At 40.6% G+C, this 17,194-nt stretch overlaps 1 protein-coding gene and 1 long non-coding RNA gene across 19 annotated transcripts in view; both read right to left on the reverse strand.

Moving 5' to 3' along the window:
* Positions 1-293: 293 nt before the first annotated feature.
* LOC148399470 (uncharacterized) lies at positions 294-5,130 on the reverse strand. The gene is made up of 3 exons (XR_015858079.1): positions 4,835-5,130; positions 1,258-1,457; positions 294-1,167 (listed from the first exon to the last, which is right to left on the reverse strand). It is a non-coding gene; the product is annotated as an uncharacterized LOC148399470 (long non-coding RNA).
* A 3,854-nt stretch (positions 5,131-8,984) lies between these two features.
* The window catches only part of plppr2b (phospholipid phosphatase related 2b), a 33,804-nt gene continuing 25,594 nt past the window's right edge, over positions 8,985-17,194 (reverse strand). For 17 of the 18 annotated variants that reach the window (XM_088374870.1, XM_088374860.1, XM_088374865.1 and 14 more), the window contains 5 exons: positions 13,038-13,158; positions 12,394-12,644; positions 11,899-12,075; positions 11,687-11,823; positions 8,985-11,437 (listed from right to left, as the gene is read on the reverse strand). In XM_088374870.1, coding sequence (XP_088230996.1) covers positions 11,335-11,437; positions 11,687-11,823; positions 11,899-12,075; positions 12,394-12,644; positions 13,038-13,158 — 789 coding nt within the window. In that variant the 3' untranslated portion in view covers positions 8,985-11,334. Of the gene's footprint in view, positions 11,438-11,670; positions 11,824-11,898; positions 12,076-12,393; positions 12,645-13,037; positions 13,159-17,194 lie in introns of all 18 variants that reach the window. The other variant, XM_088374871.1, reaches the window with a different exon arrangement.

Genomic DNA, 17,194 nt, shown 5'->3' on the forward strand with positions numbered 1-17,194 from the left:
GGAGCCCTTTGGATTTTGCTAATGTGTGGCCTTCATCCACATATACAATAAACCCAGAATCCTGCAATTCAAATCTCACGGAACAGATTTTGTCAATAAATTCCGCTTGTCCACTATTAAGATCTGCAACCAACCCATCAAATCTCAAACACATCTTACAATAGAGTGAACAAATATTTCTACAGTCGAGCCGATAAAATTCAACAGTCTCTTTGGGAATGGTCAAGCTCTTATTTATTGGGATTTATAAACACGGCCCTACAGGAAATAATGGGAATAAGCCAAGATTTAACTGTTGCCATCGTAAAACATTTATTAACTGTTCTATGGGAATGCTTGAGATTGTTTTTAAGAATTCATAATGTTACAAGTAACCTCAAAAAATTAAATCTTCCACTAATTACAATGTTGGTACAAACTTCGACTAAATTCATCCAATTGGGACCGGCTCACCAATAACAATATTATATAGCTTTTCTTTCAGCATCTTGCTCTCTCTAACTTCTGATTTATTTGGATTCATTAAAAAAAAAGGGAAAAAAATCCCATGGGAAATAATGGAGGTTGATATAATCCAGGATCAAACTGTCACCGTCATAAAAACCTTTATTACCTATTCAGTCGATGTGAAGTAACATTTTAACGTTATTAACTGCCACACAAGCAGCCAAGTGGTGTTTGCCCATTTACCCTTTCCCAAAGTGTTTATATATATATATATTCTTATATTTTAGATACTTTTTCATATCAATTTAGGATCCGCTTCTTTTTTTTTTAATAATTGTGATTCACGGGATTTTCCAAAAGATCCCCTTGAGCCATGCTATTAAAATGGAATTAAAATTTACAAAATGTTCCTCTTTTTTGAAGTAGCTAAATACGCTGTCGTTTTTGTGCAAATTCCTTCTTATTTCAGGCTATTTGAGCTGCTCACCAGTAATACGATTATAGTCTCTCTCTCTGTGTGTTTCTCCTGGAGGGCACAAGTGACTGAGTAGTCGAAGGTTTGTAATGAACGTGTGACTGGAGCGTTCATCTCCCTGAACTAATAATGCCTGTGGGGAGTTGAGCTTAGTGTTAGGAGGTCGTCGCCGTCAGCGCCTTTCGCAGGAGATGCGCGTAAACTCATTTCCTCTACAGGTGCTAAGAAGGACACGCTTCATAAACCTGGAATAGTGAACCGACACAAAAAAAAAAAAAAACATTTGAGTGAGCGGCTTTGACGGCCATCGGAATTGCGTCGTGTTCAAAACTTACCTTGCACGAGTTTTTCAAATTTATTTCGAATGTCCTCGGGAAGACAAAGGCTCCACTCGACTACGCGTATTCTCAAGCAATAACATCCACATCTGTATTATCAACCCAAGAATACCCGTGGTCGAGAGTGGAGCCGAGAGGCCCTCCCGCTCTTCATCATCGTCCTCATCCTCTTTCGTGTTGTTGTAAGGAGACAGCACCTATGGGAACGGACAGGAAAAAAAAAAGTATGTTCACCCTTGAATAACAATGCACCATCTTGTTATAATGAGCCCAGGATAATGTGAGGGTTGTATGTTTATTTATATTTTTTCACCCTGACATAAACACATTCAAGTGACAAAAGCTTTTAGTTAAGGAGGGCAAAGAGGCCCATTATCAAATAGATGTCGTTGCGTGTTACACGCCACACCCCAAACATGTTCTTACCTCCCCCCCATCATCGGCTTTCCCGCCACAGGCCCGTCCCGTGGAGAATAATGTCGGTACACACTTGCCAATTAGAGAGCAGGACGTGTCAATCAAGCGGCACACGGTGGATGGATGTAAAGGGGGAGGGGGAGATTGAGGTGGGGGTTGTGGTGGTGGAAGGAGGGGGGGGAGTTGACGGGCTGTTGCGTCAGCACCAAGGAGAACTCCCCGCGGAAAACAGGTTTACAAACATTACCGACTTTTTTTCTTTCGTTCTTCCACCTCTTTAACCTTGCCGCAGTTTACGTTTCTTGCCAGCTACAGTGCTGCTTTAAGATTCAAATAGAAATGGAAGAAATGGAAATGACACTTCTCAGTTTATGCTTTCCCGAAGGGAAAAAAATGCCGTAATGTCTATTTAGGAGAATATTCCATCATAACATATGTGAAAAATATACAGTAATGACATAGAATTAAAAAGCATTAAACAGTGTTTGTCACCTGAATGACCTGCTCTTTTGTGTCTGCCCAACTTGGCCACTAGAGACAGTATAAAACAGATTAGAGAGATATCACAACTCCTCGCAGTCCATCAGCTATCACTATTAATCATTCTTTATGAAAGGATGAAAAATACATAATTGAATGTTGCTATATAGATGTCTGTCTACTTGTGTTGCTCCACCGTTTGTGTTCAATCCATTGCTTGAAGGGTTATTGCACCGCATCATAATTGCTATTTAGCATTGAGATAGTACAGTAAAAGCTTGATTAGTTAGTTTTGATGCAATTTCTCTATATTGTAGACTTCAGAATTAATTCCGCATCATCAATAAAAAACAATCTCAAAGAATAAATATACATGCCATACCACAAAATGCATTCCACTCCTCAGAAAAAAAGAATCAGAAGGCCAGATTGGAGTTTTGGAACAAAGTTTTATGGACTGATAAGACCAAGATTGACGTCAACTAAAGTGGTGGAAAGGCCATGAATTCTGAAGTCTACAAAATCATTTTTTTCTGGCGATTTAGAGATAAATGCATCCAAATTGATCGGAAGTAAAGCTTCAACAAGATAATGACCCAAAACACGCTGTTCGCACAACAAAGGATAAGTGGAAAGTCTTAGACACAAGTTTGCTGCAGCTATTGTAAGTAATGGTTAAACCACAGAATAAAAAAAAAATCTTTACTCATTTAGCCATTTCACCTGTAAAATGCTAATATTTTATCTATAATGACTTTGATGACATCATCACCTATTTGAGAAATGTGACTTTTCTATTTTCAATGTCTGGAACAATTAGTCTTATGTAGACTAAGAAATGTACGTATGGAGTTAGAGAGCTGAAAAGGTGTTCTGGCGTCACCATTGTCAAAGAAAAAAAATGCATATTGTAATGTATGTACATAGCCATATATATGCATACAATACAGTGACATGTTCTTACAAAAGAATCTGCTAGAATGTGAATTGTCATACTTCTACAAAGTAGCTTTGCCTTATGCAAAAGTCCAATGCTAACAAATAGTTATGGCCTGCTAACGGTTAGCATCAGGAGTTGCTGTTTCAGAAGCAACACATATTTGATTACAAATGGTAGAGCAACACATTTAGACAGTTTCCTTTTTTTTTTAGACAGTCTGGTATGAGCATCTTGGCCACCTGGTGGCAGATATACTGTACTGAAGATTCAGCTTCTTTCTTGGTTTCACAGTACGGCAGTAATATACCAGATGTATTTTGAACGATCTGTCTTTGTGTAAAAATCAATCATCCAAACTTTTCGTGTTTACTCTTTCATCAAATTAAGAATATCTTGTTTTCTCGATAAAGTTTGGAAGTGTAAAAAGATGCCTCTTAATTCATCTAGCTTGAGTCCAGTATATGACAGCATCATCTGCCTTGCTTCCTGTGGGAGTGTAGGAAGAAGGGTTGGGTCGGCAAGGGGTGGGAGGGGGAGGGGGGGGTTGTGCAATCCTACGCTGACGTCACATGACCTCATCCCACATCCTCATGATTAGCCTTTCATTTATTGCTGCGCTAACTTTGTTTTGCAGCGGGTGGACGACATCTGGTTTTAGGGGGTGACAGTGGGAGGGAATCAGTTTCCTGAATTGACATGATTGGAAGTGAAATGGCTCCAGCTGGAGGGGCCATTTTTTTTTCTTCTTCTTTTTCGTAAAGCACAATTGCTGTCTTCTGCCACACGCCCATTGCATCTATTAACTTGGTCTGGACACCTGACATCTCACATGCATACAAGACGGGAGCGCATGCTGCATTGCTGCTTAATTGCTTGGAACTAAAGGCGCCTGCTATAATGATGATGATTATGACGGTGACGTGGCATGGCTGCATTTGGGTACGCAACATATGGCGCATGGGCCGTTAAGGGCTCAGTTGATTATTTGAACCGGCCCACAAGGTAGAAAATCAAACAAAAAGCAGAACTGTAATAAAAAGCCCAAAACATGATGATAATGTGATAATATAGTACATTATTGTGTCTATTAATGAGCTGGACTAAAATGGCCCCAATAGGCACCATAATCACGCACCAAATTTATGATTTAAACGTGGTTATTGGTGTCAGGCAACTTTTTGGTAGCAAACTTAACACGGCCTAACCTGGCCCCAGTTGGGTCAATTTAAGTCTAGCCTAGAAAACTTTATTTGCTGCTTCTTCACACACACACCATTTCTTTCTATCACTGGTTCTGCTTTTATGTTGGGATTTTATTTGAATTATCATCTTTTTTACAATCATTTATTCTGTAAAACATGAATTAATCCTGCTAATGAACTTCCCTTGTCTATCAGTTTATTATTAAATATTAAAAAACACATCTATTTATTAATAATACATTTGTAAATATTAATGAATATTTTTGAAATATTTATTTCTTGTTTTTCCCTCTCAATGAATATCTTTTTTGTTCCTCCCTTGCTATTACTGCATTCTTCCCATCTCGGTCCGCTACTGAGGAGCACTACTGTTTGCTTCCCGTCCAATCAGAACACACACCCAGAACCTCCCGTGGACCCTCTCAGTCATGTTGAATCCACTTGAAGGATGCTGATGGGCTTGTCATTCATTAGCCGTTGCTATGGGAACCCTCGCCTTGTATCAGTAGTAGAAATAAGAAGAGATTCAACTTACCGCTCCCGACTGCTTCGGAGAAGAAGCCGCTCCGTTTGTTCCACATTGGATCCATGCCGGAGTGCGCGTGTGTGTTGGGGGGGCATCCCCCCCACCCCACCCACCTCTTCCTCCTCCTCTTCCTCCACCCTCATGCCGTTTCTCTGTCTCGTGCGCTAAGCGGGAATCACACAACCACTCCTTGTTTTTTTTTTTTTTTGCTCCCCCCGCCACATCGGAGGGAGAGTGAGGGATGGAGGCAGCATGCAACAGCATCAGCATCCCATGCAAGTCAGCTATACAAACCAGTCCAGTCGTCATCCTCCTCCTCTTTTTGCTCTCTGCTCCTCCTCTTTCTCCTCCTCTGCTTGGTTTAACCAGGAGGAAAAACCCCAAAGAAATAGGATCTTCAAATGTATGATCAGAATCTCTCTCGTGTTTTTATTGATTATGAAATAAATACAGTTAATTACAGGGGTGGGGGTAGGGACAGAGTCCTGTCGCAAAAACAGAAAGAACCTGACACCTCTTCCCGTAAAAATGTACGATTGCCGATAAATATATCACAATCTATGATTGCTAAAGGCTTTATTATCATTTCAAACTCACTTTACAACATTAAAGGACACGTATAAGTGAGTTTGAGTTCTCTAGCTCAGGAATTTCTCAATGTTTTTCATTTCTAGTGAAAACAAAACACATGATGGGGAAAGTCTACTAGAACATCTGAACTTCATTTGGTGTAAATCATAAGGATTGCTGGCTGTGAGCTAGTTTTTGCCATTCAACATGAGAGTAAGGCTTTAGGGTTGGTATCAGGGGGTTGGGGTCATTTTTTATAACCGCTGATTGTTAGTATGAAAGCAAAGCACTGACTTGTCAATTTTGATGACATTGCAAAGTATTGAGAACTTAATGGGTTCCGAACCTTTAAACGAGTGCTTAACTATTTTCCATTTTCTTTTTCCCTGCAAAGTTGTCACCACCACTACATGATTTATTAATGTGGCATTATTGTCACTTATTGGTTAGGATGAAAGAACACTTAAACGTTGGACAGAACATTGTGAGCAACATGTGCAAAAATATATATATTATATGCATTATGAATATATTATTTCAATTATACAGTAATTTAACCTAGGAAAAGTGTACAGCTGAAATAAGATAAAATCATTTTCATAAATTAATCATTTTTTATATTTAATGTGTACAATGTTAAAGTTAAATTTTGGAATAATTTGCCATTTTACCTTGAATACATCACTGTACTTTTAAATGGTATACTTAATTTGATCTTTTCTGATTTTAAATCACAAAATCATTTTCAAAATCAAATTTTTTTGTACCTGAAATCACGCTGGTCTAGTGTCTCACATCGCTCTTGTTTGGTGTATGACAGCATTCATGTACAAATACATTCCTAAAAAGAGAAAAAAAATGATGAGGTCTTTTTGCAAAGCCTTTGACAGAGAAACCTATGTGGTGTCCTGCCACTGTCAGCCATTAGGCCTAAACCCATAAAAGCGTGCAGTGGGAGTTGTCTGTCTCATGACTGATGCGCCCTGCAGGGTATACGTGTGTGTGTGTGTTTTGTGTATGTGTGTGTGCATCCCTATTCCTAATCCATTCTCCTGGGACGTCTGTATCCGCTTGATGGTCTTCCTGAGCAGACATGCTGGATGCGATTGCTGCTGAGGCTTCTTCATAATCCTCCACTCATCTGGTGGCCTGCAAAAGAGAGGCCCGCTCCAAAGCAAGTGTGTGTGCGCGTGTGTGTGTGCGTGGTGACAATCCTAGCTTAAATGGCATCCTGTGTAAGATCCGCCTTTCTTTCAAATATATTGATTCATAAACAACCCTTCATCCCTGACTCATTTTTACTCATCTTCTTTCCTTAAGAAATGTTGCACTTGATGGCTTTGACCTTTTCCTTTTCATGCTTACGATAAGAGTAACTTATATTTCCGTCATTAAGCCCCACTCGTCATCTCTTCTACCACAAGCAACTCCAAAAGGGGGCAAAAATATTCCATGTGTCAAGCCCTTATAAAATCGTAAACTATCTTAATTGTTATTTTTGGGAATTGAATTTCTAGAAATAAAAGTCGGAATTAATTGACTTTGCTGTCCTAATACTTTTGGAGGTGATAATATAGTCCACTTCCGTGTGTGTGTGTGTGTATGTGTGTGATGGCCAGAAATGACCCGTACAAAAGCAGAACTGGCTTCTATCATGATGTTTTCGGCTAAAGCACAACAACACAATGTTTGTCATTTGTCTCGTTTGTCTCAAAAGACAAAAAGCAGACAATCAAGTTTAAATGTGACATTTGCGGGGCCGAGTTGCTAATAAAAAAAGAGCTTATTTCCTCGAGTGAGCAGTCGTAGTTTCCGAGTCACACACATGCACACACACACATGCACACATAAGTACAGCGTTAATGGTTTCCTAATTGTGAGAGGCAGACCACTGAGAATAATCAGCAGAGTGCAGCGCGGTGAACACAATATTAGTCATCGGCTGTGACGTATGCAACAAAACACTACTCAAGCACTCACTTCAACATACTGCCTTCATAATTTTGCATTTGCCGGCGGTATAACTATAAATGCAGACCAACAATGTTTACAATGGCTAATTTATGTAAAAAAAAAAAAAAAATCTGATTGTCATCTGTTGATGGCACATTTTGTCATTATGTACCACTATCTTACTTATTGTTACTTTAAATGATAAATTGTTAAAATGTAGGGGAGTAGAGAAAAGTGGATGTGTTTATTACTATTGCTTTAAAAGTAACACAATTTGCAACATGTTGGGAAGGAAAATGTTGAACAATGTCACAAATCCATTGGTTTCATTCTTGGGGAATTTTTTTTACAATCCAAGAACATTTTCAAGAAATGCTGATAAAGATCCATTATGTGCTCCTTATGGAGCATGAAGGAAATAAATCTGAAAATAACAAAAAGTGAATTATCTGGCCGAGCCCCTGGTGCATCTAAGCATATTTCAGGGGATGGCAGTGTCCCTGCACGCCCCCCCCTAACACCGCCGGTGGTAGTGAAGATTTGTTTAGTCTTGTTGTGACGTAAGTGGAGTTCACTGCCACCATACAGCCAAAAACAACTTTAAAAATCACAAAAGCAATTGTAAATTGGGGGTGGGCTTGTCCACCCCAATTTATTTATGCTAGCTTTTAACAGCCCAACATTTTAAAACTATATGGGGCTGCTGAGGAAGGGGAAATGTTACTTAGCTGAGATTTAAAAGTCACTACAATGACAACGGATGCTCCACGTCAAATGTGAGTGAGTCATGGTCTAATTGGCAAAGAAAGGGCCTTTTTGTTGCTGCTCGCTGGATTGAGAAGTGGGCAACTAGCAATCAGGATGGAGAAATTGTGTGTTGTGTCAATGTTAACAAGAGAGACAAATAGGACGCACAAATAGGAACACACAGAGAGAGAGAAGAGAGAGCGCAAAGCAGGTGCATCACTAATGGCTTTTTAAAAAGGTTACAGCGCAGAGCTCTTCTTTTCTAATGGGGCTCCGGCTGTGCTCGAGAAGCAATTTCCGGAAAAGATAATGTCGAGAGAGTGCACGGTGTTCTGCGTGAGTGAGTGTGTGTGTTGTTGTTAACAAGAGTGACAAACACAACACAAAGAGAGATGGCGGTCTGTGTTGGGGGGGCAGAGAGATTGGCTGTCTACATTTATGCCTACAATTGTGCCATCATGTTGCATTTATTAGCTTGGTGACTAATGCTGCAAGTCGGTAAGTGAAGGTCACTGGTGGAACATTTTTAATGCTCTTTTCTGCTTTTTACGCAGCTGGGAGGAATAAATCCGAATGTTCTGTTTATTTTTACAATTCGCAGTGTCACTGAGTCGGACAAGTTGTTTGTAAGATGTGTAACAGCGTCACCTGCTGGTTACAGATACTCCCTACACATTGACGGATAACGTGGTTGAGCATTTTCATGTTGGCCGCTAGGAGGCAGTAATTCATCACTTGCAATAAACTGCCACACAACGTATATCACACAATCTACAAAAAGCATTTTAAAAATATTTTGGTTACTGCATGGTACAAACAAAATAATATATTTCTATCATTCTTGTATTTGATATATTGTGCATAATAGACATCATTCTAAACGACAATGTTCCATTTTGTGGTAACTGTGGTTTATTTTGCTAAGTACAAAACATACATTTAACATGAAAATACCATAATTTGGACTGTATGTTGACACTATTTTTTATGTCAAAGAAATTCCAACAGTTTAATGTAGGTAATCTGTGAGGTATAATACTGTATAGTGAGCACCCTCTGATATGATAGGGCAGAGGTTGTTTCTATTTTCTTTTCTTTTTTTCTATTAGTGGTGGACGGAAGCGGTCTTGGCAAGGATCGTTCAAAGAAAGAATGGGGTTCAACTTAAATGAAACAGGTTGCGCAATTAACAGTTGTGCTGTCGTTCAGTGTGCTCAGTAACACACACACACAGTTAAAAGACATAGTAGTGATGTAGTACCTCCGTTCTTTTTCTGTATCATTTTCTTCATTGGGGTCACAGGAAACTGGAGCCTATCCCAGTTGAATTTGACGGAGGCCAAGCACACCCCGGACTGGTCACCAGAGCACATTTAGACAAACACAGCTAGTCCTTTTGATTGTGAGCAGACGCAAAACACATTCCTCCACATTTAGATGTAATCATATAAGTGTAAGAAAACCTTTCATTGATTGTACAAAACAGCTTGTTGGCATTATTTCTATATTCCGAGTCTGGTTTCTATATGCTGGAATGAATCCGGAACAAAATGAAGAGATCTTCAAGAAGACATCAGCAACAACAAAAAGTAGCGCATGATGGTCACAGTATCAAAAGAGAAACATCAGTAAACACACAGGAAAATATCTTGTTAGCCTAATAGCATAATTCTGTCATTTTTAACTAAAAAATGACCACTGCGCTTGCTAAAAATGTTTTTTTTTCCTCAGTCATACTTATGATTATCCCGATTTGTGTTTTCCAAAAAAGTTCAAATATTCCTTAAACAGCTATGTTATTGTGGTGTATAAATGTCCCTTCTATCACATCACTCAGTTCACGACACAATCAGATGACAGCTTGTCAAATGCTTAATGTGTACTATGATTGACAAAAGTGTTTTCTGCCAGAATTGAATTCACTCTTACCTCCCCCGGCAACGTTGCATTTGAATTGATTGCAGGGGCTCAACAATATTCCGCCATTCCTTGGTTTGCATTAAAGGCAACGGCGGCTAATGCCAGATGTTACGGCTGTTACGGCTCCCATGCGGCAAATTTTGCAGAATCTCTGTGTGAAATAAGCTTTACAACAGGGTGTTCATGAAGTTGACAAGAAATCATGGATGCACCTGGTCTTTAAAGTCTTTTTACAGTTTAACAAATGTATTACAAATGAAAATACATGTGAAAATTATTTCAATATAATTATTAGATACTACATGAAGTATGTCACAGTCACCTCAAACCTTTTTACTGGACTAATTCTAAGATGGGGAGCAGCACAGGAATGGGTTGAGTATGTTTGTTTTATTGGCACGCTCAGCCTTTAAGATAGAGACATAATTTAATGTAAATTATTTTTTAAAATATTTTTTACTGCTTTCTTTATCAGATGTGCAGTGGAAAATGACCCAGTTTTAGTGACCTGGCCTAAAAATGATCATTAATCCACTCAAAACATTTTCTCTGTCTCTACACCGGTGACGCATTACAATTAAACACTCTTCCGCTCGATGTCAGAAGGTACACCTGTTGTCATGAATAAAACAGAATCGGAGCAGCTAGACTGACCCAGATTTCACATTGAGACGACATCATCATTATTCCGGTATTCTTTTTGTGGTATTTTTGTTTAGTGGTGTGCTGTTAGGTTATTCTCATGTAAAACAGACTCGGTAAAGGTTGGGAAACACTGTTTTTGAGGATAGAAAAATGTTTGTATTGTGTAATTTGTTGACATATAAATATCTCTTTCCACACTGTATTGTCCTGAGTGGTAGAAAAACATCTGAAGTGGACCATCCACTTCAGATGTATTTGTTGACATATAAATATCTCTTTCCACACTGTATTGTCCTGAGTGGTAGAAAAACATCTGAAGTGGACCATCCACTGGTCTTATTAGGCTTCGCTCCCGGTCCTCAAAGTGTTTGCTCCAATAAGTTTTGATCAGACTTGTTTTGGAGTCTCCGGGACATGGGGGTGATGTATTGCTTCAACACAACTGGCTTTAGTGAGCCTTACCTTGGCTCTTTTGCTCCTCGAGAGAGGAGACGGAGGGGGGAAAAAAGGAGTAACAGAAGTGGCCGCTGTCTTGTGACGGCTCGGCAGGCTGGCTCACGCCGCCGTTCTGCCCTTGGGCTTTCACACCTGCGTGGACTTCACCCGGCGGAGAGGAAGCCGCCCCCCGTGGTGAGCGGGACAGGGCTGGGTGGCGTCGTCTTCGTCGGGCCGGTCTAGACTGAGCTGGTGAGGCACCTCCGCAAGGGGTGGTGCACGGGGGTGGGGTGCGGGATTGGCTGATGGTCATGTGATCTCAGAATATGGTAGCCCTGGAGCCTAAGGCAGAAAAAGATGGGGGAGGCAGCAACAGAGTAAAAGTAGGAACTTATTTACTCAAATCGTACCCGCTGCTGTAATTCCAAGAATAGCCCACCGCTTAAATAAATAAAGGCCTCACCTCAAACATAAACAAAGATGTTTTTAAAATATTGGAGGAGTGAGCCACCATGCTGAAACAGCTACACGGGAACAGGGATTCTAAATTTAGATCCTCTTCACCCACCCCTTACCTGAGGGTCACTTAACTTTTCAAGTGGACTCTCCACGCGGGGAAGAGTGAGCAGAGGTATCCCGGCCGGTGTTTCTAAAGGTTGAGGCGCTGGAGGCGGAGGGTTGGGCACTGCCTTTTGGGCTGGCTGGAAATTGTTGATCACACAAGACACCTAATGGAGAAACGTGAAAAGGGAAGAAGACATCAGAAATGAAATAGAGGAACACTCAGCCATCCCTCCTCTCACCAAGAAGGCAGCGATGGCTCCTCCAGTGATGAACCCGGCCAGGACGTCGCTCCAGTGGTTTCTGTGCTCCGTCACCCTCACCACGCCCACCAGCACGGCCAGCGACAACAGCACCAGGCACAAGGTCGGCTTGGTCAGACGGGTCCCCTTAGTGCGGAAAACCAGGGTCACATACATCTGGAATAAAAAGACATGGAAGGATGCAGACGTGAGGTACATTTATCACCACAAGAGGGCGCACTTGGCAATGGTTAACACAAAACGGACCTTTCCTCTCATAAATAAAGACAACTAGGGCAGATTTACTATTTCAGTTCTCACTTAATCATTTGCTATTGTGAATGTATTTGAAAGGAAAATACTTGATGTTTGTTAGGAGCTATCCATGCACAAAAGGGTAATTAAGAAGTTTGTTGGCTATTCATGAAGCAAAACAATGGACCGTTTTCAGGAACTCTAATCAGAAAAAGGAACGATGAAGAAATCTTTAGTTACCACCGTGTAGATGGCTGAGTAAAAGCTGAGCGCCGCATCTTTGGAGGGGAACGATTTACGGGCGGATGCCACCAAGAAAGGGTTCCCCGTGCAGGCACGTTGTTCTGTGATGTACTGCAGCGAGGACTGGCAGCCCAGCGCCGTGTAGTTGGGCTTGCAGGCGCTCAGGAAATGAGGCGTCTGGTTCCCGGTCACCACTTGACCCGCGTTGGCGAAGATGGTGGTCGTGAAGAGGCCGAAGGAGTAGACGCCTGCGATGCCACAGAGATATTAAAGACCTATTTAGCGATGGATAGTTGAACAAAAATAGTGCAGCATCACTTGTAAACAGACAATAAAACTATAAGGCGTACAGTCTTTAAATTTCAACTTCTTACAGCGGGCCAAAATTGAATTTCAATGGGGAAAGATGACGCAAATGTTTTGAGTTACAATCATGGTCACTGAATAAATGAATTAAAGATGATTTGTGATGCAAATGTTTTGCCTTATAATCGCGTTCACTGAATGAATTAATTTAAAGTAACAACCAAAGGCTTTTTCTGCCTAGTCCTGCATGACTTTTAGCTTCGGTGCCAAGAAACGAAAGCCCCTCCCGTGTTCAACAAACGAGGCGGTTCTTATCTGCAAAAATGAGGACTGACCCAGAAAGCGTACGATTCTGCGGAGGAGCGGGTTGAAATAGCAGCAGTCTGCGGTCACAATGGTCTTCTCCTGAGCTCCCTCTGACTTGACAAAGAAACTGGTCACTTCTCCAATCAGAATCTGGGACAGAAAAGCAAGAAGAAAATAGATAAAGAGAGAAAGTCAATCAAATGGAGATACAATTGTGTGTTTAAACACTGATGACCCTCACGTACTTTTCTGTCACTTTAATGTAGCGCACAGCGAAATTATTCATGAGTGTTCCTCCCCTCTCTGCCTGGCAGCAATTGGCCTGCCTGAGTTTACTTTGCCTCGCTATTTGGCAGATTTAGTAACATGACCACTCATCTCCTTGTACACTTTCATTTCGCAAACTTCTCAGACTTTATCACAAGCAAAACTTTTACAGAAAAATATGGCACCGCAGTCAAAAACATTTTCTATAGCGCCTGTCCTCATTAAGGTCACAGATTTTGGGAGAGAAGCGGGGAAATGGATTGGAGACTGGGATGCTATAAATTATTCTCTTCCAGGCTTTGTGTTCATTAGGAGAGTGTATTGTTTGTGCAAAGCATCATATTAAAATAATACAAGTGGACACTTAATAGTCTGCCTCGCATTGATGGAAACTAATAAGCTGCTTGGCCTATCTTCTCACTTCGCAACTACTCAATCACAAGTCCACCACCAAGGCTTGCGGCGTTCGATTGCGAGGCCCCCGTCGAGTCACCACTTTCCCGCCCCCCACTCCGCCATGTATTCAAAAGTAACTGTGTCAATACTCATCCTTTCTTATAGGCATCTAACTCAGAAGGTCACTTGTATCTGACACGGCGAGCAACCACTTCCATTACAATGAAAAAAGTAGATGTATTGACAGCCCTTGAATGAAAGAAAGAAGAAAGTTCAGATGCTGTCTCGATAAAAGATTAAGACCTTTGAATTTGAGGCTGGATTTCTTCTGCTTTTGTAATGTCTCTCTTCAAAACCAATCTCTTTGGTTTAAATGACGCCATTTCGCAGAGTCTTGCAAGAAGGTTGTTTCTGCCTCCTCCAATTTCCACTTTCTGGTAGCCCACTTGTGGCACATTTCACAAATAGAATGGGAAGTAATATGCTAGCTGTCACCTTCCAGGTGCATTTTTGGGGGTAGTGTCAGATAGAATTGCCTATATTTAAAACCAAAAATGCTTCAAACTGTTTATTGCCACTCTGGATATTTAAACACAAACGGTGCAGCAACACATGTAGACAGACAATATAACTCTCATGGTCATAGTGTGAGGTAAGTATGAATTGGCCTTTTAACAGATTCAAAGATTAGCAAGAGCTAAACAACCCTAACCACAACTTGACAAAAAGAACCACTTAAACTAATGAACCACTATCAGCATGTCAAAAAAAAAAACTCTGCATTAACTTTTATGTTTTATTTTTATGCAGCACAATCTCGTATGGACTCATAGAAACGAGACTATGAAAATATTAAGATAAAATTGGAAAACAAGTACAGAAAACAATGTATGAAGAATGACTGACATGTTGTCGTCTTCTCCCAAAGAGATCAGAAGGTCTACCACACTGTGAAAGTAAGACTAAAAAAAAGTAGTGCTGGCTTTTTTAGTTTTTTTTTCTTTTTTCAATTAAGTATCAGCAACATTTGAGAATGTGACACCTCTAAAGAATGAAGTGAAGATGTGAGGATGTCTGTGGGAATATGCAACGCAAAGAGAGAAAAGAAACTCCAAAGGCTGAGTTGCTCCTAATTGGGTTGCTTTCATTTTTGTAGCTTTTGTGAAATGTAACTTTGCGAAAAGTGACTCCATTGTGTCGGTTGTCTTTAATACACAACATGTGGTTTGCAAGTACTATCTAAAAAAAAAAAACAAACAGCAAGGATTCAAAGGATAGTGATCTCTTCTATTTTTAGGACTTGGTGAAGCAGCATGTGGCAATTCTCATTTTCTCATTTTGATTCAAGTTAATCTTCTTTCATGGAGGATAATAGGGAATGGAGAATATTTATTGTTGACAAGCTGAAATTCTGAGAAAATTGACTATTTTAAATGGAATAAAAATGTGTCTAAATGATTAATCGATTATCATAAATTATTATCAATTCAAAAATCGACCTCTAAGTAATTTTCTTTTCACTGTACTTGCAAAAAATTTGTCCACTAGAGCCACAGGAGCGATTGACAATATTTTTTAAGTCAAATCCAGACGGGCAACGGGTGGAGCGTGGAAGTCGGCGCGACCATCTGCAGATGTGTTTGGATCGTTCTCATCATCATTTACACCTCGGGCTTGTTGTGTGACGGTACTAAAATTAGATGCCAATTTACACCACAGAGGGTGAATTATATCCGTGGCGGTGTTAAATTCATTATGGACGGCTTTAGGCTGTATAATGCCGGTTTCTTTGGAAGCTCGTCGCGTGTTTGCATGCTTGACGAATGTTGGAAAAGCTGAGCGAAAGTGGCAGAAAAGAGAGGAGTGTGCAAAGCCTCTGTAAATTGACATTGCAAGTTCAGCGCTAGTCTTTAAAAGGCACACATGCACACTCGGGCTGGTAACCATGACAATTGAGCTACAGCTCCATTATCATCACCCACATCCTCTTCTATCTGTCTCGCCCCGCTTTTAGTCACTTTGCCAGGGCAGCTTTGCCCGACTCTTTGTGGAAGAGAAAGTAGGCTACTGGAAAGATTGTAATTATTTCGGTGTTTATTTCCCAGTCGCTTGATTTTTTTTATTTTTCTTACTCTCGATTCCAACTCTCAGAGGAAGATTAGTTTAGTATGAGGTATGACCTCATTCCTTTTCCTGTTCGCCTTGCATCTTCTCTTGCTCCTCCTGGAATTATCCTTCACTTCCTATAAAATGGTTGTGTTTTCATCAAGGGTTTTATGTTGGACCCTTGCGAGAAGAGCTAATCTTGCGCTGCTGTGAGAGAATTGGCGGATTAGAGGGCTCTCGTGGAGAGGGTGAAGTGGTTCTGATAGAGCAAAGAGCCGGCCGGCCGGTCGGAAGGTAACATGGTTGCCCCTCTTCGGCTTCTGTCGATTGTCAGTGACGGGATAAAGCTGTGATTATCCACAGCTAAGACAAACCTGCTGACAACACGGCCTGACTCAGAACATTTTTTTTTTATCTTCTTCGAATGGTTAATCAACCACTTTATCTAGTAGAGGTCAAAGCGTGAGAAAAAAACATTTTGTCAAATTAATACCTCTCTTACAATGTCAATCAAACTACTTTGTAAGTATTTTTCATTTTCATCAAGTGGTAAAATCATCCTGATTTTATTTATCGTCATTTCCTAACAAGTTGAAATTACAGTCTCGCATTTGCTGGAAAAAGTCCACATTTCCATTGTTTGACAAAGACATGACCTCATCCTCACTTCTAAACTTTCCCGAGGAGAGGAACATCATGGGAAGTGATCTTCTAAACAATCCGCTGGCGAGAATAAGAAGACATTTCAGTACGAGGCGCAAATCTCGTCTTCCACTCTGTAGTACATCCAAGCCTCTTCTATCTGTCCGTCGACATGGGGGCTCCGTTATTCATCGACGATTGTCCCGAGACTTAGTAACATGCAAACTTCTGGATAAATTTGCATAATGTGTGTTGCAAAGCTGTGCGATCAACTGAAGAATGCCACAGACGAGGATGATTGCCACGACCTGACTTTCTATTGAGGATGCAAACTTGGCGAACGCACGGCGGGATTCCAAAAATGACAGGAAAAGGCATGAGTTTCTGAATAAGCTAAATTTAGCATAACAACAAAGCAGACTTGGGGGGAAAATGACGGGAGCTATAATCACGCAAGGGAAGATGCATTGTAGCATCGACACACCTCATAATTGGAATCGTTTTGTGTATCCGCAGGAGCTCGGCCTCACATAGTTATACGAGTAGGAAGATGTTAAACGGCAAATAAAATGGGTTTTTCCCTAATTGGCACTGTGAGCCGACGTGAAAGCTTGTTTTATTTCTAAGCCATACTCATTAAATACTAAATGATTTGTCGGAAGCCAATGATTGACCATGATAACACAAAACGTTGCCTGCTTTGCGAGATCATGTTTTGAAAACAAAAAAATTGTCTTAATAATATCAACAGATGCGACTACTATTTTGTCTGAAA

The sequence above is a fragment of the Syngnathus floridae genome, chromosome 4 (genome assembly GCF_059516105.1).
Source record: "Syngnathus floridae isolate MCC-2025c chromosome 4, RoL_Sflo_1.0, whole genome shotgun sequence".
Taxonomy (NCBI): Eukaryota; Metazoa; Chordata; class Actinopteri; order Syngnathiformes; family Syngnathidae; genus Syngnathus; species Syngnathus floridae.